General features: G+C 44.7%; 1 protein-coding gene across 3 annotated transcripts in view; it reads right to left on the bottom strand.

Moving 5' to 3' along the window:
- LOC122937796 (collagen alpha-6(VI) chain-like) overlaps window positions 1–23,213 on the bottom strand; it is a 280,737-nt gene that overhangs the window by 10,153 nt on the left and 247,371 nt on the right. For 2 of the 3 annotated variants that reach the window (XM_044292844.1, XM_044292845.1), the window contains 4 exons: window positions 19,729–20,222; window positions 15,896–15,989; window positions 12,217–12,867; window positions 3,196–3,274 (listed from right to left, as the gene is read on the bottom strand). In XM_044292844.1, the coding sequence (XP_044148779.1) occupies window positions 3,196–3,274; window positions 12,217–12,867; window positions 15,896–15,989; window positions 19,729–20,222 (1,318 nt within the window). The remainder of the gene's footprint in view (window positions 1–3,195; window positions 3,275–12,216; window positions 12,868–15,895; window positions 15,990–19,728; window positions 20,223–23,213) is intronic. The other variant, XM_044292846.1, reaches the window with a different exon arrangement.

Here is a 23,213-nt window from a genome sequence, read left to right as displayed (position 1 = left end):
ATGTTCATGAGACTGAACTAGGTGCTGCTGCTGTGGTTTCTGCTTCTTTTGGCAGAGATGGCAGAGGTGGGTGACACAGCGGAGGATGGAGAGAGGCATCCTGCTCAGACATGTGGGCGGCACATGTCTGCTCACAGAAAGATGAGTCAGGCAGCGTACAAAGTGTATCCTGGTAAAACAGCAATTTGTCCTCCCTTTCAGCAACAGTAAAACATTCTCCTACTTTAATTTGATATTGAGGGTCTAAAAGCATGGCTATCCAGTAATCATCAGATTGCCTGCTAACGATACACCTGTCAATATGCAATTGAAGGATCAGGCCAAATGCTGTCCCTGATTGGCTCACAGGCTGTCAGCTCCTGAGCCAATCAGGGCAAGCCCTCTCACTCCCAGAGTCATGTGTTCCTCCATCTTCCTCTTCCCAGTTGTTTTCCCCGCCAATTTTCATGCGACCCCTGCCGATTTGCTATTGATGACCTACTCTGAGGAAAGGTCATCAATAGAAAAAGCCTAGACAACCCCTTTAAGAATTGGTTTGATCATCTCTAAAATCTAAGACCATTTTTAGATAATTGTAAAATGCCTGAATTTCAATGTCTATTTATGGCCATCAAGATATGAACCATTGGCAGATCCAGGGGGTGTAGGGAGGGGGGGGGGGGGAAACGGGGCAACTGCCCCCCCCCCCCCCAAGAATATAGTGAGAGACAGGGGCAGACGGTGGACTAAACATTCTGGGCCCGGCGGCGGTGGCAGCGGTAGGGAGAGATTAGCGCTTCCATCTCCATATTTATCTGTATCGCCGTCCTCAGGACAGCGATACAGATGAATGGTGCAGAGGAGCAGGGGAGAGGCATCTCCCTTGGCCGTTCCTCTGATAGGCTGCAGGCCTAGTGCCTGTAGCCTATCAGAGGCCGGTGCAGGCTGCGCGATGACGTCATCGCGCCGCCTGAGCAGTACAGAGCGGGACACAGGCCGGAAGAGGCCTGCATCGCATTGCAGTGTCATGGAGCAAGTGTTTATTGTTTTAATTATTTTTAGTACAGTATAGCAAGGAGGGGGGTGGGGCCCTATATACTGGTGCATTATGGGGGGAGCACTATGGGGGCATCTAATGGGTGCCCTGTATACTGGCACATTATGGGGGGAGCACTATGGGGGCATCTAATGGGAGCCTTATATACTGGCACATTATGGGGGGGCACTATGGAGAAGAAGGAAAGTAGCACTATGGGGGCATTATTTAGGAGCATTTTATACTGGCACCAATTTTGGTGCCACTATGGGGAAGGGGGTAGAGAAGCATTTTGGGTGCATCTATGTGGGGCAGTCTATAGGGGCATTTCATACTGCCACATTATAAACGGCACTATGGGGATGGGGAGGAGCACTATAGGGGCATCTTCTGGGGGGCACTATATAGAACGGGGAGGAGCACTATGGGGGCATCTTCTGGGGGCACTATATAGGATGGGGAGGAGCACCATGGGGGCATCTTCTGGGGGCACTATATAGGAGTATTTTATACTGGCACAAATTATAGAGTAACTATGGGCACCTTAGCTCAACTGGGGACACTAAGTGTTTTTTGTAGTGGCACACAGTATGGGTCATTGGATCACATGAGGGTACTCTGGGGACATTGACTCTACTGGGGGCACTAAGAGGAGGCTTTTTTTTGTTTTTTTTACTGTTACACAACGGAGCATTTTTTGTACTGGCGCACATTATAAGGGGGCTTTATTACAACTGGGGGACTATGAGAGCATTATTACTTCTGGGACACAATTACTGTTGGGGGCACTGTAGGAGCACTATTACTACTTAGAGAGGGATCGTGGATCCAGGGAGTAATTCTGATTGCCTGATTGGAGTTGGGAAGGAATTTTTTATTCCCCTAAAGTGAGGAAAATTGGCTTCTACCTCACAGGGTTTTTTTGCCTTCCTCTGGATCAACTTGCAGGATGACAGGCCGAACTGGATGGACAAATGTCTTTTTTCGGCCTTATGTACTATGCTACTATGTTAATATGTAAGTGCACTGTGGCACAGAATTATTACTATTGTTGGGATTTTAGGGAGCACTATTACTGTGGGGGCGCCCTGGCACAGTATCAGCTTAGCACAGTTATTTTTGGGGGACATTATGGCTACACTATTAGTGTCAGAGGCACTATTTGCTGGGTGCAGTTATTTTTTAGGGCATTGTGTTCCAATAATTATTAAAGGGGGCGCTATCTGTGTGTAACTAGTATTTTCAGGGGGTTTATCTGTTTCTACAGTATAGCTTTGGGGGGCAAAGCGTCTCAGTATTGGAGGTGCATAATGGGATGTTGAGAAGGTGGGAGGAAAAGTAGGAAACTAAGATGTCTGTCAAACTCTGCAGAGATGAGAGATGGCTGAAAGAAATCATCCTGGTTGTCTGGTCTAAATGGAGAAGATGAAGAAAGAGAACATCTACATCAAAGGAGACATCACTGGATGTAAGAGGCATGGGTGTGATATATGGGTGCGGCTGTGTGTGGGTGTGGCTTGAGGGTGGGTGGGGACACAGGGGCCCCATAATCTCCTATTGCCCGGGGAAGTACCCCTCCTGAGACCAAGCTCTGGATCTGCCACTGATATGAACCCCCAATGTTCTACAGAACAGAACTTAGAACTCCATAGAACCCTATGGTGATGTATGTGTGTTTCGACATTTAGCGTCAGACTTGATTACTTGAAGCATGAAACTTTGAAAAGTATTTTATTAGTGGAAAATGGCATCTTCTTCACCTTCCAGCAGCCTGTAGTGCACCTTTCCCTGCCTGTAGAAAGGAGGGGGGATGCAGCTGCAGCTTCAGTGTGTTTATGAGACCTCATATTGTATAAGAGGATAGAATCTATTGGCGGGTAGAAAAGGTGGACCTGTAAAAGGTTCTCCACTCAGCAGGCATGGAGAGACACTATATAGATTTGGCATTAAAATATTCCCCAAAACTACAGTTTAGACAATTTGTTAGCAGCACTGTCCCTATAACTGTTATTGGGATTGTACTCATTCATCATTGGATTGTTATTTTACTTCTTGCATAATGATAAATATTGTGTATTTCATGATCAATCTTAGTGTATTGTGCCTGTCCTCACAGTCATCACAAGCATCCATAAATGTATAATGGTTTTTAAAATCGTAGTAAAGAAATGAATACTCACACCAATCTCTTTTTTCTGCTATTATTTAAACTGGAACATTTAGATTTCAGCTCTGGCGGTGGATATTTGTTTATGGATACTGTCAAAATACAAAAAATCATATTTGTATACAATTACAGCAAAACTTAACTGTAACGTAAAACATTCTAAGTGCTGCAGTTATATAAATATCATGCTTGCTCTGGGGTTGCTTTAGAAGTATGACCTCTGCATGCACTTCCCATCATGTGACCTCCACTAAGAAGGACATATTTATAAATAGAATTTACATGATATGATGTTACCACACAGAAGAGTTAATTTGCTACCATGGCAACTAGAGATGAGCGAAGTTCTTAAAAATTTGATTCGGCCGGTTCGCCGAATTTTTAGAAAAAATTTGGTTCGATCTGAATTTATTTGCGGCGAATCACATTCAAATACGGCAATTTCCTGGCTGCAGAGAGCCTGTATAGTGGTATAGAACACTGTGCCTTGTAGTAATACGCATAGGAAGTCTGCTGTGGTAGTAATACAATACTGTGATGAGAGGCGTTGCTCTTAGAATCACTGCACACTTCACTTATTAGGGCAGTCACAGGGCCAAAACTGACCAAATAACTCAAGTGTGAACTCAGCCTTACAGGTCAATTTTAGCGTCAAGAAGAAGCGCACTCCTTTTACACTGTCGGCAGCTGATTTCACATAGATGTCTACACAACCTGTTCTATTAAACGCTTATACAAGTAGAGCCCACCCGACAGAGTGGAGAGGGTGTCAGCAGTAAGTTTGTGTCGACGTCACTGTTAATTTTGCCCTTCCTCTGATCCGTCACACCAATAACCCCCAAAAACGGATCCTGTCTGTGGAACATCCGCCTTCACTCGGTCAGCATTTGGTCAGTAATCCAACAGTATTGCTAAAGCCAAAAAAAAACTGTTTGGAGTGGATCCAAAACAGAGAAGACATGTAAATGGAATGATTGTATGTCTTCTGTGTTTTGTACCCACTCCTGCTTTTGGCTACCAAATCATAAGCCAATTCTGATGCAAAATAGGGACCATGTCATGCAGGCCTTACAGCTGTTACATAGACAGGATCTGTTGTGCATCTTATTTTTCCTTCCTTTTGATAGATCAGAAGAAGGGTCAAATAAATGATGATGTCAGCCAGGCCGAAAGGCAAAATAGTATCCCAGTCATGAAGTGAGGAGGGTGGGAACATCATGAGAATTCCACAGAGTGGCCCTATGACATAGTGGTGAGGTGGAAGCAGCATGAGGAGACCAAAGAGTGGCCCAATGACAGAGTCTGGAGGTGGCAGCAGCATCAGGAGGAGGCCACAGAGTGGCACAATGGCAGAGTGTGGAGGTGGCGGCAGCAGCATCAGGAGGCGGCCACAGGGTGGCACAATGACAGTATGGAGGTGGCAGCATCAGAAGGAGGCCAAAGGGTGGCACAATGACAGTGTGGCGTTGGCAGCAGCAGCATCAGGAGGCCACCGAGTGGCAAGGCGACAGAGTTAAAGTAGCAGCAGCATCAGGAGAACACAGAGTGGCAAGGTGTTATAGTGTGGAGGTGGCAGCAGCTTCAGGAGACCACAGAGTGGCAAGGTGTCATAGTGTGGAGGTGGCAGCAGCATCAGGAGACCACAGACTGGCAAGGTGACATAGTGTGGAAGTGGCAGCAGCATCAGGAGATCACAGAGTGGCAAAGTGACATAGTGTGGAGGTAGCAGCAGAATCACGAGACCACAGAGTGACCCGGTGACAGAGTGGGGAGGTGGGTGGTAATACCAGTACCAGCTGAAGATGGTGGGTGAAAGGTGGCATCAGATGTGTGGCATCAGGTGGGTGGCAGCATCAGAATAGTAGCTGAGGCAGGTAGCCAGAAGAAACCGGTCTCTTTTTTTAAAGTGTTGATGTGGCACAATGGATGATGCATTGGTGGGTGGAAATTCTGGCTGATCCACGCCTGATTCATCTTGACAAAGGTCAGTCTCTCCACATTTTGGGTGGACAGACGAGTTCTTCTTGGGGTAACTATGGCACCCGCTGCACTAAACACCGGCTCTAATGCCACACTACTGACCGGGCAGGACAGCTCTTCCAGGGCAAACTCTGCCAGTCACGGCTACAAATCCAGTTTGGCTACCCAGTAGTCCAGCGGATCTTTAATGTGGAGTGGCAGGGTGCTGTCCAAGTATGCCACCACCTGCTTGTTCAGGTCCTGCTCCAGGTCTAGCTGCTGCTGCAGGTGAGTAGTTTCTTCACTAGGCGGGTGAAGAAAGCTGCTCATCAGCGACTCTAGACTCAAGTTGCTGTTGATGGAGCTGGAACTGCTCCTACCCCCCACCCTGCCACAGCAGCCATGGCAGAGGAACGTTAGCGCAGAGGGCCCCCCGGTCAAACCTGCAAGAGGATGGAAAATGGTGCAGATAGGCAGCGACCAACTGACTACATAGGATGTCTCTATAGTAGTTCAGTTTGTCCTCCCTCTCAGCGGGTGTAAAAAAGGACCCCATTTTGGACCAGTAGCGAGGGTACAAGAAGGTGGAGAGCCAGAAGTCATCCCTATGCCAAATGGTGACAATTCGTCTGTCACTACGCAAGTAAGTGAGCATGCAGTGGGCCATTTGCGCAAGTGACTCAGAGAAACTCCCTGATTCCATCTCCACTGTATACTACCACGGTGTATCTGGTTCCTCTGCCTCTTCTTCCTCACCGCCCTGTAGCTCCTCTGGCTGCTCCTGCTCCACCTCTCCTGTCACCTGTGTAGAGAAACCACCTATTTCGCTACACATTGCTTGTGCTCCAATGTCCTCCTCCTCCCGTTCAGCCCCCACAGGGCTCTTGTGGCCGTGAGATCTAGGTGCCACGTCTCCTGTCCCCTGACCAGCCAGATTTACCAGCATCTGTTCCAGGACATGAAGCAGGGGAATTACATTGTTCATCCCGTAGTCCTGGTGTCTGACAAATAACGTGGCCTTCTCAAAGGGCCTGAGCAAATGGCAGGTGTCACGCATGAGCTGCCACTGGCTGACATCGAAGTTACACAGGGGAGTACTCCTGTCCACTTGGATCATCAAGAAATGATTTATGGCCTTTCTCTGTTCGTATAGTCGGTCCAACATATGGAGGGTGGAATTCCAACGGGTGGAAACGTCACATAGCCTATGTTGGGGGATGCTGTTCATGAGAATGACCGTATGGCCTCGGGATGCAGGGAGGTCCACAATGAAATCCATCCCCAGGTGTGACCATGGACGCTTCCCGGTGGCTATGGGTTGCAAAAGGCCCAACGGAAGGTGCCGAGGGGACTTACTCTGGGCACAAACGGAGCATGCCGCTACATATGCGGCGATGTCGGAACGTAGAGAAGGCCACCAGAACAGACGTGAAACAGCCCAGGACAGCTGATTCTTTCCAGGATGCCCCGCGGCCTTGGAGTTATGGTAGGTTCGCAACAACCGAGTGCGCAACTCCTCAGGCACAAAACATCTGCCGTTGGGTCTCCCAGAGGGAGCACCAGATTGAGCCGCCAAAATTTGCTCACCCAGGGGAGAGGTCAGGCTGGTGCGAATAGCGGCCAGGATCTGATTCGGAGGTATGACCGAAGTCGGAATCGACTCCTCCCCGGACAGCTCGGAGTACTGCCGTGATAAGGCATCCGCTCTGATGTTCTTGGAACCGGGTAGGTAGGAGACCACGTAATTAAAACGTGACAAGAACAGAGCCCATCTGGCCTGACGTGGTGTCAATCTCTTGGCCTCAGAGAGGTAGGTCAGATTCTTGTGGTCCGTCAGGATGAGAACCGGAACCACCGAGCCCTCGAGCAAGTGCCTCCATTCTTTAAGGGCCTGCACGATGGCCAATAACTCCCTGTCACCAATCTGATAGTTGCACTCCGCAGAAGACAGTTTCCGGGAGTAAAACCCACAAGGAAGCAGAGGACCCTCTGGTGTTCTACGCTGAGACAGAAGGGCGCCTACTCCCGTCTCAGACGCGTCCACCTCGAGGACAAAAGGCAACCCAGGGTTGGGATGCGACAGAATCGGAGCCGACACAAAGGCGGATTTTAGAGCCTCAAAAGCTCGGATGGCCTCGAGCGGCCAGACCTGGGGATTACTGCCCTTCCTGGTCAGATCCGTGAGAGGCTTGGCTAGCATGGAAAAGTCCCTGATGAACTTCCGATAATAATTGGCGAAGCCCAAAAAGCGCTGCAGGGCACGAAGACCACTGGGCTGGGGCCACTGTAAGACAGCCGAAACCTTCTCAGGATCCATGGAGAACCCCTCAGCGGAAATGATGTAACCTAAGAAGGTTACCTGGGATCGGTGAAATTCGCATTTCTCAAGCTTACCGAACAGCTTGTTCTCTCGTAACCGTTGCAACACTCGTCTGACATCCAGAATGTGGGCCTCCATGGATTCAGAATATACCAAGATGTCATCCAAATAGACCACCACACACTGCTGCAACAGGTCACGGAAAACATCGTTGATGAATTCCTGGAAGACTGCGGGCGCATTGCACAACCCAAAGGGCATAACCAAGGATTCATAATGACCGGTCCTGGTGTTAAACGCGGTCTTCCACTCATCGCCCGCCTTGATCCTTACCAGGTTATATGCCGCCCTCAGGTCGAGTTTGGTAAAGACCGTGGCCCCTTTGAGGCGATCGAACAGCTCGGAAATCAAGGGTATCGGGTAAGCGTTCTTGATCGTGATGCGATTGAGACCCCTGTAATCGATGCAAGGCCTCAACTCACCGCCCTTCTTTTTCACAAAGAAAAATCCAGCCCCTGCCGGGGACGAGGATTTGCGAATGTGTCCGCGTGAAAGCGCCTCCCTCACGTACTCCTCCATGGCCTCATTCTCCGCTACCGACAGTGGATAGACTTTGCCACGAGGAGGAACGGCACCAGATTGTAACTCTATGGCACAATCGTATGGGCGGTGCGGAGGTAGGGCAACCGCACGCACCTTATCGAATACATCCCGGTACTCCTCGTATTCAGGAGGCAACAGAGAGTCCGAGGAAGTACACAGCAACTTGACAGGCCCATGGATGCAACTAGCCCCACACTGCGGTGACCACGAGAGGATCTCGGCCGATCTCCAATCGAAAGTCGGATTATGCTTCTGGAGCCAGGGGTACCCCAAGACCACCGAGTAGTGTGGAGACGAAATAACCTGGAGACAGACCGACTCTCTGTGAACGGCACCAATGGCCATCCCCACTGGAAGGGTCTCCTGAGTCACGTGTGGCGGCAGAAGGGGTCTGCCGTCTATCGCCTCAAGAGCCAGTGGGGAACCTCGAGGCTGCAGAGGAATGGAATTGGCGGCAGCGAACACACTATCAATGAACAAACCACCAGCACCAGAGTCCACCAACGCCTGGGTCGTCACCGAGCCCCCGACCCAGGAGAGGACAACAGTAATCAGTGGTTTGTCAACACGGGAAACCGGGGACGAGGAGACTCCACCAAAGATCTGCCCCCGACAGGATCTCAGGTGCGAGCGTTTCCCGGACGGTTCGGGCATGCCAACCGAAAATGCCCACCGAGACCACAGTACATGCATCGGCCCTCGCGTCTCCGGAGTACCCTCTCCCCCTCGGACAGGCGAGCAAACCCCAGCTGCATGGGTTCACCCCCAGACAAGTCATCCCCAGGAGGCGTGGGAGGAGAGGGAGGCACGGGTGGGACAGCAAACGTAGGCGCCAATCTGTTAGAAGACCTCCGCAGGCTCTCCTTAAAGGAAGGTCTCTCCCTGAGTCTGGTGTCAATCAAAATCAGGAAAGAAATAAGAGACTCGAGCTCCACTGGTAGGTCCTTAGCTGCAACCTCATCCTTCAAGGCATCCGAGAGACCATGAGAGAAAGCAGCGACCAGAGCCTCATTATTCCAGCCCACCTCTGCTGCCAGGGTACGAAACTCAATGGCGTATTCAGCTACGGATCGTGAACCCTGTCTGATGGACATAAGGAGCTTCGCAGCAGAGGCAGCACGAGCCGGCACATCGAATACCTTTCGAAGAGAAGCAACAAAACCGGAAAACTCGGCAACCACCGGATTGTTGTTCTCCCATAAAGGGCTGGCCCAGGCCAAGGCCTTGTCCGAGAGCAGCGAGATCAAGAAGCCCACCTTTGATCTCTCAGTAGGAAAGGCATGTGGCAGCAACTCGAAATAAATGCCCACCTGGTTAAGGAAACCTCGGCACTGAGTTGGCTCTCCCCCAAAGCGCTGTGGAAGGGGGGCAGAACCGGTCATACCCCGAAACACCGCAGGCGCCGCAACAGGTGTCGGGGTAGATTCTGGTGCAACAACCGGAGCGGCAGTAGGAGCGGGCCCAGGAGCGACAACCGACCCATCGGCAACGGAAGCTAAATGAGCCGTGCGTTCAAGCAGGGTTTGCAACGCCACAGCGAACCGACCCAACAGGTGATCCTGCTGATCAAGTCTGGCAACCAGCGTAGGTAGCGAGGATGGCCCTGTACCGTCAGAATTCATGGCTTGGTCCTAATGTCATGGAACCATGAACCAGACGTACAACAAGAGATAAGTGGAAATAAGAAGGCTTTATTGAAAATCAAGCTGTAAGGCAAAAGTCCAAACGGATGGCTAAACCGAAGCAGGGTCTTGCGAGGCCAGAGGTCAGGAACCAGAAGGGTAGTCAGACGAAGCCTGGATCAGGAACCAGCAGGGTAGTCAGATGAAGCCTGGATCAGGAACCAGCAGGGTAGTCAGACGAAGCCTGGATCAGGAACCAGCAGGGTAGTCAGACGAAGCCAGGATCAGGAACCAGAAGCAGCAGCAGTCTTAGAAGCATGTGAACACAGGAGGACCAAGCAAGGAACTGAAGCCACAGACCTCCTATATATATGAGCTAGGCATCCAGCTCCTCCCAGTGGGAAGGAGAAGCCGCAGGGTGGGAGGCTACAAGAAACCCAGAAACCAAGATGGCCGCCAGCACATGTCAAACGAAGGAGAACAGCAAGAAGGTAAGACCATGACAATGGCAAATTAAAACACCCCCAAAAAAGGCTATAATTTTCTCACTTCACCACACAACGGCTTATAAGCCCTTTTTTCACACTAATACACGCAAAAAAGGGCTTTAGAACATATAACTACACCGCTGAACGGCAAATATATATTTTTTTTGCCACTAATACACGCTAAAAAGGGCTGTAATTTTCTCACTTCACACAACGTCAAATACTATTTTTTGTACCACTAATACATGCAAAAAAGTGCTTTAGAACATATAACTGCACCGCTGAATGGCAAATATATATTTTTTTGCCACTAATACACGCTAAAAAGGGCTGTAATTTTCTCACTTCACACAACATCAAATACTTTTTTTTGTACCACTAATACATGCAAAAAAGTGCTTTAGAACATATAACTACACCACTGAACGGCAAGTAATATATATATTTTTTGCCATTAATACACGCCAAAAAGGGCTTTAGAACATATAACTGCACCACTGAAAAGTAAATGATATATATTTTTTTGCCACTTATACACGCTGTGACACAGTGAGAGGTTTGGTCTGGGAAAGCAGGTATTTTTCTCCCAGCATATGCTGCTGTGCTGATTTACAGCCATGTGAGGTCAAACACCAGACCGGATTTTAAGTGCTGTCCACCTGGCTGTCCTTAAATAGGCAGTTGGGGTCAGAAGCGAGGTCTCTGTGTAGCCCCAGTTACAGGGGAAATACACCCCCCAGAGAGGCTGTACAGCAGAATACAGCGCTGTACAGCCTCATTGCAGGGCTGATCGAGGTCTGTGAAAGACCCCGGGATCACATGACCACCAGTGCTCCCTGCACTGTATACACAGCGATCTAGAAGGCAAGGACACCTGGGAACTGTCCCTGCCTTCTCTCTGGGTTGTCCTGCTGTCACTGACAGCGGGCAACCCGCTCTGCAGACCGGCACGATTAGCGTGCAGCTGTGATCTCTGAATGGACGTTCCAGAACTTCCATTCAGAGTTAAACATCCACCCATAGGATGTTTATATCCTGTGGGTGGATGTGAAGTGGTTAAATGAGTAAAAGTAGCGTCTGCCTCACAGAGCATTTTTTTGCCTTCCTCTGGATCAACTTGCAGGATAACAGGCTGAACTGGATGGACAGATCTTTTTTTCCACCGTACACACATATGAAGACATTTATCAAACTGGTGTAAAGTAGAAGTGGCTTAGTTGCCTATAGAAACCAATCAGATTCCACCTTTTATTTGGCAAAGGAACATTCAAAAATGAAAGTTGTAATCTAATTAGTTGCTATGGGCAACTAAGCCACTTCTACTCTACATCAGTTTGATAAATGACCCCATATGTTACTATGTTACTAGATGTGTTCCTGAGTAGCTGATCAACGCATGTTTGAGACATTAAAGTCTGGCAAGTTATGATTAAGGTAGGTTGATGAGTCCCGATGGTCCCGGAAAACCACTTTAAGTTTTAAAATTGACCGAAAATACTACACTTGTAATAAAACTTGCTTGACAATACTTGACAATACTGTTTTAGGCATAGTAAAAGGTCTAAATTTAAGACAACTTGGAAGCTGTATTACATTTAGAACTGGAGGAGGATCCGCCAAAGTTATAAAGAGGTCAGCACCTCTTCATAACTTCGGCGGAACCACCGCCAGCTTAGGGCCTTATTAAGACCGGCTTCTAAAACGCCAGTATTAATAAATGTGCCCCTTGGTGTTGATAAAGTTTCAAAACGTGGTTTTGTGACTTTTTATATGCTATTATTAGATTTAGTTGCAACTGGCATTTTTACGCCACCCCCGCCTGTTTCGAAAAAAGGGTTGTGGCAAGGGTGGGATGTGGGTGGGCCATTGGTCCTGGCACATTTATCATTATTATGCCAGAAACTGGTGTAAATGACAACTGTAATATACCCCACCTACGAGCTTGAGTATAGTTTAATCTGGTGCACGGATTGCCAGAGGAAGCATGTCATTTATGGAAAATCCTGCACCTCATCATAAATTAAATGTTTACATTAACTCACATTTAACGGAATTCAGAAATGCCCGGGTAAATCTGGCAGCATATTCAAAATTTGGTTTGTGGACTTCACCAAGTTGGAGCAGGTGATGTTCTGTGGGAGCACTTGGAAGTTCCATCAGTTCAGTATTATTATATGTTCTGCCAATGAAAAGTACAAACAATGCAAAACCTTTACACTTGGCTTCCAAAGAAACTTCCCTCAGGGTTTGTTTATCCCAGTCGCTTGTCTCTCCAGATAATATCATGATAATAGCCTTATTTTTCTTTAGGTCTGGTGTTTTAGACATGATGTTTTCAAGCATCCATTTCAATGTATTCCCAAAGGCAGGTGGATTTTGTAGGGGATGGTTGCTTTCCTGGAGGTGTCTCTTCATAATTTTTGCATTACTATATGTTGAAAAATCAAACTCAAGATAAGGTTTTTGTTCATTGCCAAGGCTAGAGCCAGGGGTCGCACTACTAACCAAAGCCACTCGAGCACCAGTGTTTGGAATATCAAGCCCATCAATCAATGTACTGATGAAGCTTCTTGCTGCTTCATACTCATCAAGGTTCATATTGAAAGAACTGTCCAGGAGAAGACCTACATCCATAGGTACAATTTTCGGTGCAGAATTACTTTCTCCACACATTACATCCGGTTTACATGTGTCTAAAAGCAGAAGCAAAACAGAATACAAAAATTAAGGAAGAATGTCTGAAAACTGCAGCCGAAAAATTCCCCAAAAAAGAATACCGTAATATTGCTCAAGTTTTTTTTTTGTGCAAAGTCTAGAATATATGGTATGTCATCTAGATCATTGTTCTCAACCTTTTCACCCCAAGTATTCTCTAGTGACAAGAAGTTTCAACCGAGTAACCTCAAGGATGCGATCAGTGGTAAATGCTTACAAAATAAACTACTCTCATGCCGATGTCAGAGACTTTGTCCCAAGCCTATGTCAGCAGTTCCTTCAGATTTGATTAAAAGAATATTATAGTAGGCAGAGCTAATCTTCCAGTCCAAATGACATATACAACATTTGGACCCATGATGTATGACTATTACTTTTTTAATTACATTCTGCACTACCAAAACAAACCAGAGAATACACCACATACCTATTACTTCCAGTGAGTGTCTCCTCTAATGTAAACACAAGGGGCTCATTTATCATGGCCTCTTATGCCAGCTTTGTGTAAAAAAGTTGCATATCACCTGCACCTAAATTTAGGCGCATGCAACGTTTTTATGCTTACCTTCGCCAATAGATAGTGGCATGGGTGTGGCTGGGGACGGGCCATTGGCCCCTGCAAATTCCCTAACATTTATGCCTGTTTGCAGCCATAAATGACGATTGAAATCTACTCAATTTAGGGACTGCAGTAGATTTCAGTCTAGGCACACAGACTGCCGGAGGATGCGGCTAAATTAGATGCAGCCTCCAGTAGCACAGGTGATATCAAAGACCAGCATAAAACGCTGGTCTTTGATAAATGACTCCCATTGTCTACAGACAGGCATGATGACTTCTAGCCATATTTGATCTCTGGTGAGTTTGCCACATAGACTTCTTAGGTTCATCACTTTTCCACCTTTCTTCCCACCTTCTCAACACAAAGTCCTTATCCTGGTCCCCCCACAGTCATCCTGCTGCCACCCCAAATACTGTGCCTGCTGTGCTCCTCAATGCTGCCAAATACTATACTGCAGAAACAGATAGTCCCCCCTGCTGGGCTCTAGCAATGTCAACATCCAGTAAAATCATATGTTGACATCGCCAAAGCCCAGAGGAGCATCACTGGCCTGCAGGAAAAGGAACGGGTGACGGGGAGCAGGTAAGTCATCTTCCCTTGGCAGGTCTGGCAGAATGGGGGAGTTTGCCAGCCCTCCTCTACATTCTTTCTCAACCCCTTTAATCACCTAACTGTTTTGCCAGAGTCCAGCTCGGGCAGTGGGAAAAGTAGCTTAAAGTCCAAGTAAGAGAGGAAAAATCTCTGTTAGAAATCAAGTTTGGAATAATCGCGGTTAAAACCTGCTTTTACTTTCACTTTCAGCTGCATTCACAGCATCCCAATTTTCTATCAGTGATATCTTCGCAAGAATTGAACATATTGCTGTCATTCTGGTATTGTCTGAAAGCTTGGAATGTCAGCTTGGAAAGCCCCTACTCTAGCTGATACCAAACCAGAGATATGAGCAGATAAAGCAGCTGCCCCCTTCCCCTTCAGTCTGGAGGAGAATGAGGGAGCAGCTATAGAGCTGACAGGCTTCAGGAAGAAAGTAAAAATATATAGAAATGTGGTATTCTCATCAGTGTACGGACCCACATAATAAAATTATATTTATTTTACCACACAGTGAGCCCTGTAAAAAATGTTCCAAATACACAATATATACCCTAAAATGCTTCCTAAAAATCCTACAACTAATCCTGCAAAAAAAATAAAAATGTAGAAGAAAAAATTCTAAAGTTATGACTGCTAGAACACAAAGGGGGTAAATCTAACAGCCAGTAAAAACCAGTAGATGAGCTGCGCAAGGACCTTTAAGCAAACAAAATAAAAAAATATTCACCTTATCACAGGCACTCACTGGAACACTCCACACTGGAGGCTGCTGGACCTGATGCTCCCAGTGTCATGACATCTCATGATCAATCTAAGAGCTTCCGGTCCTGCTGCCTCCAGTGGGGAGCAAGTGTTCCAGCAAGTGCCCGTGGTGAGTAATTTTTTTTCTTTTTTGTGAGGGCATGTTTTTATTCATAGGGCGCTATGAAGGTCATTTACAATACTGTGGACTCTACAGTGGGAGGCCATTTAGAATACTGAAGGGACTACAGTGGGGGCCATTTATAATACTAGGGCGCTATAGTGGGGGTCATCTATATACTAGGGGCACTACAGTTGGGGTTGGGGGTTAAAAAAAAATGCCAACGAAGTCAATCTGTTTTTAGAGGCTGATGTTAAAAACGGAGAGACAGACAGAAGAAGGATTCATGCACTGATGCAAAATGCCCATGAAAAATGTACAGTTTATCTGTGTTTAAGGGATGTTTTTTTTTTTTTTTTTCTCAAGAAAATTTTTATTGTCAAGCAAGCATATTAAAGTGTCGACATAAATAATGTGGACGCAGCCACTCAAAAAGTGATACAGACATTTGAGCTAAATAGTTAGTGGACGCAGCCACCACATCGAATGCTAGACCATTTTTATAATGTAGGAAGTCCTACGGCACCCGCTCGGGTGCTGCCAACGTAGAACTTATACAAAGAAAAGAACCACAACAGTAGTACAGTCATTTACCCCTAAGGGAAACAGGAATACGGAAAGGGAAAAGAAAACAAAAAGGAAAAAGGGGAAGAGCTGAAAATAAATCGATGGTCATCTAGATTTCCACGGATGTTAAATAAATCAGGCCTAGTATGGCCTCAATCCAGAATCCAATTGGGGGCTCCCGACTAATGTGGCATAGGGAATTTTTCAAGCCAAGGGGACCAGGAGGTCTGGAAATATTCCAAGGGATGTTTTTTTTTACTGCCTTGTGAATGTATACTATGATTCCTAAGAGACAGACCACAGGGCTACATCCATAAAGACACCACTTTCATAATTTTTTGGATTGTGCTAATCTGTTCTGTTGCATTATTTCATATTTGTATATAATTAGGCACTATCATAGCTGTACTTTTGGACTTACCATAACAAAGGGTGCATGTAAGGAAGGTTTGTATTTGTGGTTTAAAATCATTTGCAGAAATCTCAATCAACTGAAATGTCCCAGAGTCATCGATCTGTTGAAAAAGTAAAAAGCTGATTTCAAAATCAAACATTTTATTTAAAGGATATGTCTACTTTTGAACACCATTTTACAGTTCATATACCCTATTTCTGTATGGTAATTATAATCTGTATTAGTCTGCTTTCACATTTCCATTTTTAAATTTGGCAGGTTGTTCTGGCAGAGGAACAGCCTGCCGGAGTTCACCGTATCAGGCATAGCTGGATACTCCTGTTCACCATCTGACCCCATTGAGTACAATGGGATTCTGAAGGCGATCCAGAATTTATGCTCAACCGTATTATAGAGCCGTAGAGTTGATTGCAGCTTTATTGCACCTCTGCATAACTTTTGTCACTGGTATTGTAAAAAATTACTCATTTGCATACTGTTTTATATAGGTATTCCTTCTTAGAAGCATTGCATCTAGGGGAGAACATCTCCCATATAAGGCTACTTTCACACTTGCGTTCAGAGCGGATCCGTCTGAGACGGATCCGCTCATATAATGCAGACGGTGGCTCCGTTCAGTACGGATCCGTCTGCATTATATTGTTAAAAAATTTCTAAGTGTGAAAGTAGCCTCAGACGGATCCGTCCAGACTTTCAATGTAAAGTCAATGGGGGACGGATCCGTTTGAAGATTGAGCCATAGTGTGTCATATTCAAACGGATCCATTGACTTACATTGTAAGTCTGGAAGGATCCACACGCCTCCGCACGGCCAGGCGGACATCCGAACGCTGCAAGCAGCGTTCAGGTGTCCGCCTGCTGAGCGGAGCGGAGGCTGAACGCTGCCAAACTGATGCATTCTGAGCTGATCCGCGTCCACTCAGAATGCATTAGTGCTGGACGGATGCGTTCGGGGCCGCTTGTGAGCCCCTTCAAACGGAGCTCACAAGCGGACACCCGAACGCTAGTGTGAAAGTAGCCTCAGGCTGATAGCAGAGCATCATGTGTGTGCATAAGGCCTAGAATATAGCATCCAACTCCCGGGATCTAAGGGCAGGCAGATTGTTAGCATGTTTGCCGGGTTGCTGGTGGATCTCCGCTGGTCCCTATTATAGTTTAATGGGGCCAGACAGGAACTCAGTGGCTTCCAGCAATGCCAGATCCAGAATGACCCTGCTGGATCTTACAACGCTAGTGTAAGCTGATCTGCTGAATGAAGGGACCACAATGCTAGTCAAAGAGGACATATAACCTATCCTGACATGTCTGTTCCAGAGCATCTATACTCTGCACAGTCTGACAATATCCAGCTTACTAGTAATGCCCAGACTGCTAGCAATTCATTCATACTGCTAGAAGAAATAATAAAGCAATGAAATAATATACAGACACAAAAATTGTTATTACTGTACATGGGGAATACAAGTAGTTACAGTGGGATGCGAAAGTTTGGGCAACCTTGATAATCGTCATGATTTTCCTGTATAAATCGTTGGTTGTTACGATAAAAAATGTCAGTTAAATATATCATATAGGAGACACACACAGTGATATTTGAGAAGTGAAATGAAGTTTATTGGATTTACAGAAAGTGTGCTATAATTGTTTAAACAAAATTAGGCAGGTGCATAAATTTGGGCACCACAAAAAAGAAATGAAGTCAATATTTAGTAGATCCTCCTTTTGCAGAAATTACAGCCTCTAAACGCTTCCTGTAGGCTCCAACGAGAGTCTGGATTCTGGTTGAAGGTATTTTGGACCATTCCTCTTTACAAAACATCTTTAGTTCATTCAGGTTTGATGGCTTCCGAGCATGGACAGCTCTCTTTAAGTCGCACCACAGATTTTCAATTATATTCAGGTCTGGGGACTGAGATGGCCATTCCAGAACGTTGTACTTGTTCCTCTGTAAAAAAGCCTTAGTCGATTTTGAGCAGTGTTTAGGGTCGTTGTCTTGTTGAAAGATCCAGCCCCGACGCAGCTTCAGCTTTTTCACTGATTCCTGGACATTGGTCTCTGGAATCTGCTGGTACAGAGTGGAATCCATGCGTCCCTCAACTTTGATAAGATTCCCAGTCCCTGCACTGGCCACACAGCCCCACAGCATGATGGAACCACCACCATATTTTACTGTAGGTAGCAGGTGTTTTTCTTGGAATGCTGTGTTCTTTTTCCTCCATGCATAAAGCCCCTTTTTATGGCCAAATAACTCAATTTTAGTTTCATCAGTCCACAGCACCTTATTCAAAAATTAAGCTGGCTTGTCCAAATGTGCTTTAGCCCACCTCAAGCGGCACTTTTTGTGCTGTGGGCGGAGAAAAGGCTTCCTCTGCATCACTCTCGCATACAGCATCTCCTTGTGTAAAGTGCGACGAATGGTTGAACGATGCACAGTGACTCCATCTGCAGCAAGATGATGTTGTAGGTCTTTAGTGCTGGTCTGTGGGTTGACTCTGACTGTTCTCACCATTCGTCGCTTCTGTCTATCTGAGATTTTTCTTGGTCTGCTACTTCGAGCCTTAACTTGAACTGAGCCTGTGGTCTTCAATTTCCTCAATATGTTCCTAACTGTGGAAACAGACAGCTGAAATCTCTGAGACAGCTTTCTGTATCCTTCCCCTAAACCATGATGGTGAACAATCTTTGTCTTCAGGTCATTTGAGAGTTGTTTTGAGACCCCCATGAGGCTACTCTTCAAAGAAAATTAAAAGAGGAGGGAAACTTACAATTGACCCCCTTATAATCTTTCTCATAATTGGATTCACCTGTGTATGTAGGTCAGGGGTCACTGAGCTTACCAAGCCAATTTGAGTTCCAATAATTAGTTCTAAAGGTTTTGGAATCAATAAAATGACAACAGTGCCCAAATTTATGCACCTGCCTAATTTTGTTTAAACAATTATAGCACACTTTCTGTAAATCCAATAAACTTCATTTCACTTCTCAAATATCACTGTGTGTGTCTCCTATATGATATATTTAACTGGCATTTTTTTTATCATAACAACCAACCATTTATACAGGAAAATCATGACGATTAACGCGGTTGCCCAAACTTTCGCATCCCACTGTATACATCCTCTTTAAGGTTTAAATGCTATGTACACCTTTGGAATGATTTAACTTATTTTTGGCTAAAAATCATATTTTCAATTGGTCTTTATTAAAAATATTGAGCTATTCAGTCACAAAGGGTTAACTGTTTTTCTAACTGTGTGACCGGTACTTTCACTTTCACTTTGTGCTGGTCATCTAATAAACCTTATCTCTAAACTACTAAGAGGTCATAAACACTTATTTAAGCCATATTCTTATCAGTAAGATAAGGATTGAGCTTTAATGAGTGATTATAATGTACTGAGATAAGGAGTCTGTCTGCTCCTCAGATGACGGAAAAGACAAAAAATCCACAGGCAGATAGTAGAGCATGTCAGCTCTGTACACAAAAAAGGATTTCATCTAGCTAATAAAGAACAATTGAAAAAAATATTTTTAGCTCAAAATAAGTATAATGCAATAAGAGTTCACCGATCTGTCATTGACAGATTCAATAGATCACCGCCAGATCCCTATTGACCACTTTCCAGCATAAATGCCGGGTTTCAGCTGGACAAAAACGTTGCATGCAGTGGCAATATAACAAAGCTTATCCCAAAAGAAATTAATATATCTGACTTTTACATTTATGACCTTGCATCCCATACTTTAGAGTTCTGAAAGATTGGTGGTGGTGACTATGATATAACAATGCTTGGATTTTATGAATTGATCCCTAAAATGAAATATAGATAAATTCTTACTTCAAAGGCTCGTTTGATTGCAGGTGCTGGAGTAAATGATATAACTGCAGGTATGATCTCAAGAGCGTTGTATTCCATGGCAGCTGTGCTTAGTGCAGCAGGGTCATCAGTGCGACCATTGCTGAAGAATACTGCGATTCTTCTTACAGTGGCTCCTTGTAGAGATCTCTTGAAGACATTCCTGGCTACAAATCTCATGCAAGCTCCAATGTCGCGACTATTTCTCGAACTTTCCAGAGAAATGTTGTTCACTGCATTCATCAATTTTTCTTTATTTTGGAAGTCAGAAAACCTCACCAGATAGTTAGTAAGTTTGTTGTAGGACATAACAGCCACTCTTGCCCCAACAGGACAGTTACTTCCCCTAATGGTTACATTGGTCAGAAGATATGTGACCATATTGATCATTCGCTTGAACACTGGCAGCCTCACATCACTTGACATGTCCAGTGCGAACACCAATTCTGTTGGATAAACAGGGCAGGTTTTTTTTCCTAGGAAGGCAAAGTTTTGTCTTTAATGCAAATTCAAAATTAGCAGAGGTTCATTCTTTACATTGTTTCTTAACCAAAAATAAAAGCAAAAACATCCCCTGGCATTTAATTTCACAATTTTTTCCTTCTCTAGGAAAGGAGAAGGAAAAAAAGGAAGGGATTCAATCCCATTTTGGTGAAAGCAAGGATAGTATAAAATCTAAAAACTAGGGGAGATTTAGACTTTTCTTATGCCATTTGTATGGTGCAAAAAAGTTGCAACTTTTTAAATGCCATTGCGACTAAATTATTTAATCTGTAAATTACATATAAAGAATCAGTATATAAGGACATTGTTATATACAATATACATACTGTATTCAATAATTATATTCAATTAAAAGCAGTGATGACAGCAATAAGGAATTGAATCTAAATAGGATAATTCCCTCGACAACAATAAATGAACTAAAATATCCACACAAACAGAAATATTCTATGCTTGAAAACGTATACCAATTCAGACAGAATAAGACATATATTAAGGTGGCTATTAAAAGGGAACCTATTATGTTGACATGCAGGCATCATGTTATAGAACAGGAGGAGCTGAGCAGTTGATCGATATGCACTGAATAGACACCTGCCTTTTCAAGAGTGGTGCTTCCCAGTATGGAAATTAGACTTGTGACCCCCCGAGTGCAGCATAAAACCATAAAATCAAGTTTTCCATGGATCATGGTGTTCAACTTGTCAATCACTGATTAGGGCCTCATCATTTATAAGTTATAAGTAAGTGGCTGCCAAGAACCAACATCACATTCATTGCAGGCTGGGCCTGGAAAAGAGTCACGGCCACCTGAGAAGAGCCATGGTTATTCATAAATCCCTGCTCTCCTGATGACTGAGTCCTCTACCTAGTTTTCTCCCTTTCTCTCTAGGAGAGAACTGCCAATCATCAGCAGATGGGCGGGAGAGCAGGAGGTTATGAATAACCAGGACTCTTCTCAGGTAGATGTGACTCTTTTCCAGGCCTGTGCTGCAATCATTATGATGCTGGTTCTCAGCAACCACTTACTTTTAGCTGATGTGTGACACACCGCTGATATCAGCATTTCTGTCACTAATGTATGCTGCCCTCAGTGAGGTCAGCATAAAGTTGATGACAGGTTCTCTTTAAATCATTAAATTACCAGTGCTATTGAATCTTTTCCAACATAGCTATATATTACTCTGCTGATTTCCTACTGCTCTGTAACATGATGCCTGTAGATTGGACTGCATCATTATGTGACTGGTCCTCTTTCAAATTTAAATGGGTATTAAGTTGACATTCATCATATCCTGAAAGTTTTTTTATCTTCTAGATTTTGATACTGATGACCTTCCCTCTGGATAGGTCATCAGTATCTGATCAGTAAATTAATCAGTCTGTATGACTGAGCGGCTGAGGTCACTACAATATATCAATCATTGGAAATATAAACAGCAGACGTTGTTTGAGCAGAAAGTTGACTAGCCTACACACCACCATTTTTAATGAATCTATAGTGTCTAAAATGGATGTGTCTTTTTAGTTATAATTAAATAAATAAAAGTGAAGTTTTAAATAAACAGCACATATAAAAAAAGACATATTAAGGTCAGAAGGACCTATTGTATTAGTCATCATAAAAGTTAACGACTTATATGTGCTGTGAGGTCTCACTCAATTTGTATAATTGCTGGTATTGCGCTCAGCCCCATACACTTCTATGGGGCTGAGCTGTGCCTAGTCCAGATGAATGTGTCATCACCAGCCTAGGAAAATCTATGAGAAGTCCGTGGCACTCAGAAGAGTGCTGGTGCCTTCTCAAACAGCTGATTGGCAGGGGTCCCTGATGACCTATCATCAGTATTAAAATCTCAGAATACCCTTTTAAGGTTTTGTCCACATTTGCTGCATTTTTTTATTGCTCCAATGCATGTAAAACATAAAATACAAAGTAAATAATTAGTAGTCTGTTAATGGAAACACATAGGTCCTCACTAAGCTGTAGACGACTTGTAAAGTGACTTCATCTCCCCCCCCCCCACCTTAGATATACAGGAGTGATAACATTGTTGCAAAGTGGACATACCCATTAAGGAGGACCTTTCCGCTTTCCTGACTTTTATATCTTAGTAAATACTTGTGTTCTCCATAATATAACAATTCTGGAGCATTGTTTCTTATAAATTCATTATAACTGAGTGTTAATATTCCCCTTGTCAAGGGGACATGTACTTAGCGGTGATTGGATCGTGTCCTATTGTATAGGGACACACTCCCAACCAGTTACAGGATTGTTATAGATGCTCCTGAATTGTTATTTCACAGGGAATACACGAATTTCCCCCCTTGAAGCTTCCAGTGCTGAGGCTCCAATCCTCCCTTCCACTGAGGTCATCTTGTTGGCTGCAGTGGTGATGTGTCCATATTCCAACTGCTGTGAATCACTGGCCTCAATGGTATATTGCATACAACTGCTGAGACCCGTGATTAGCTGTGTTGGTATATACAAAGATGTAAGATGCAAATACAGCCCAGCGGGGAGGATTGGAGTGCCAGCAGTGTAAGAGTGGGGGGATAAATTAGGTGAGTATATGTTATTTTATCATTTATCACAAAGCTTCCTTAGCTGACTTTTTTAAATAACTTGGACAACCCCTTCATAGGATTGGTCTAGGATTGGAAAAATATGTCTGCTTTCTACCAAAAACAGTGCCACGCATTAGCATGATATATATCTTATTAGATGTATGTTATAGTTATATTTTTATTTTGAACACTGTATGTTTATGCTTTTGAATACAGTAATTTCATTTTTTTTTCTTTCTGAAGCTAATTTATGCCATACTGCCTGTGTATGTAGATGGAAAACATGATCATCAGAGCTATTAACTGACAGTAATACTATGAAATCAGCAAAAATGCTCGGCAGATCAATAAAAACCTTAAAGGGATTATCCAATCCCTATAATGACACCCAG

This window comes from Bufo gargarizans, chromosome 5, assembly GCF_014858855.1.
Source record: "Bufo gargarizans isolate SCDJY-AF-19 chromosome 5, ASM1485885v1, whole genome shotgun sequence".
Taxonomy (NCBI): Eukaryota; Metazoa; Chordata; class Amphibia; order Anura; family Bufonidae; genus Bufo; species Bufo gargarizans.
This window is presented reverse-complemented; position numbering and strand designations above follow the sequence as displayed.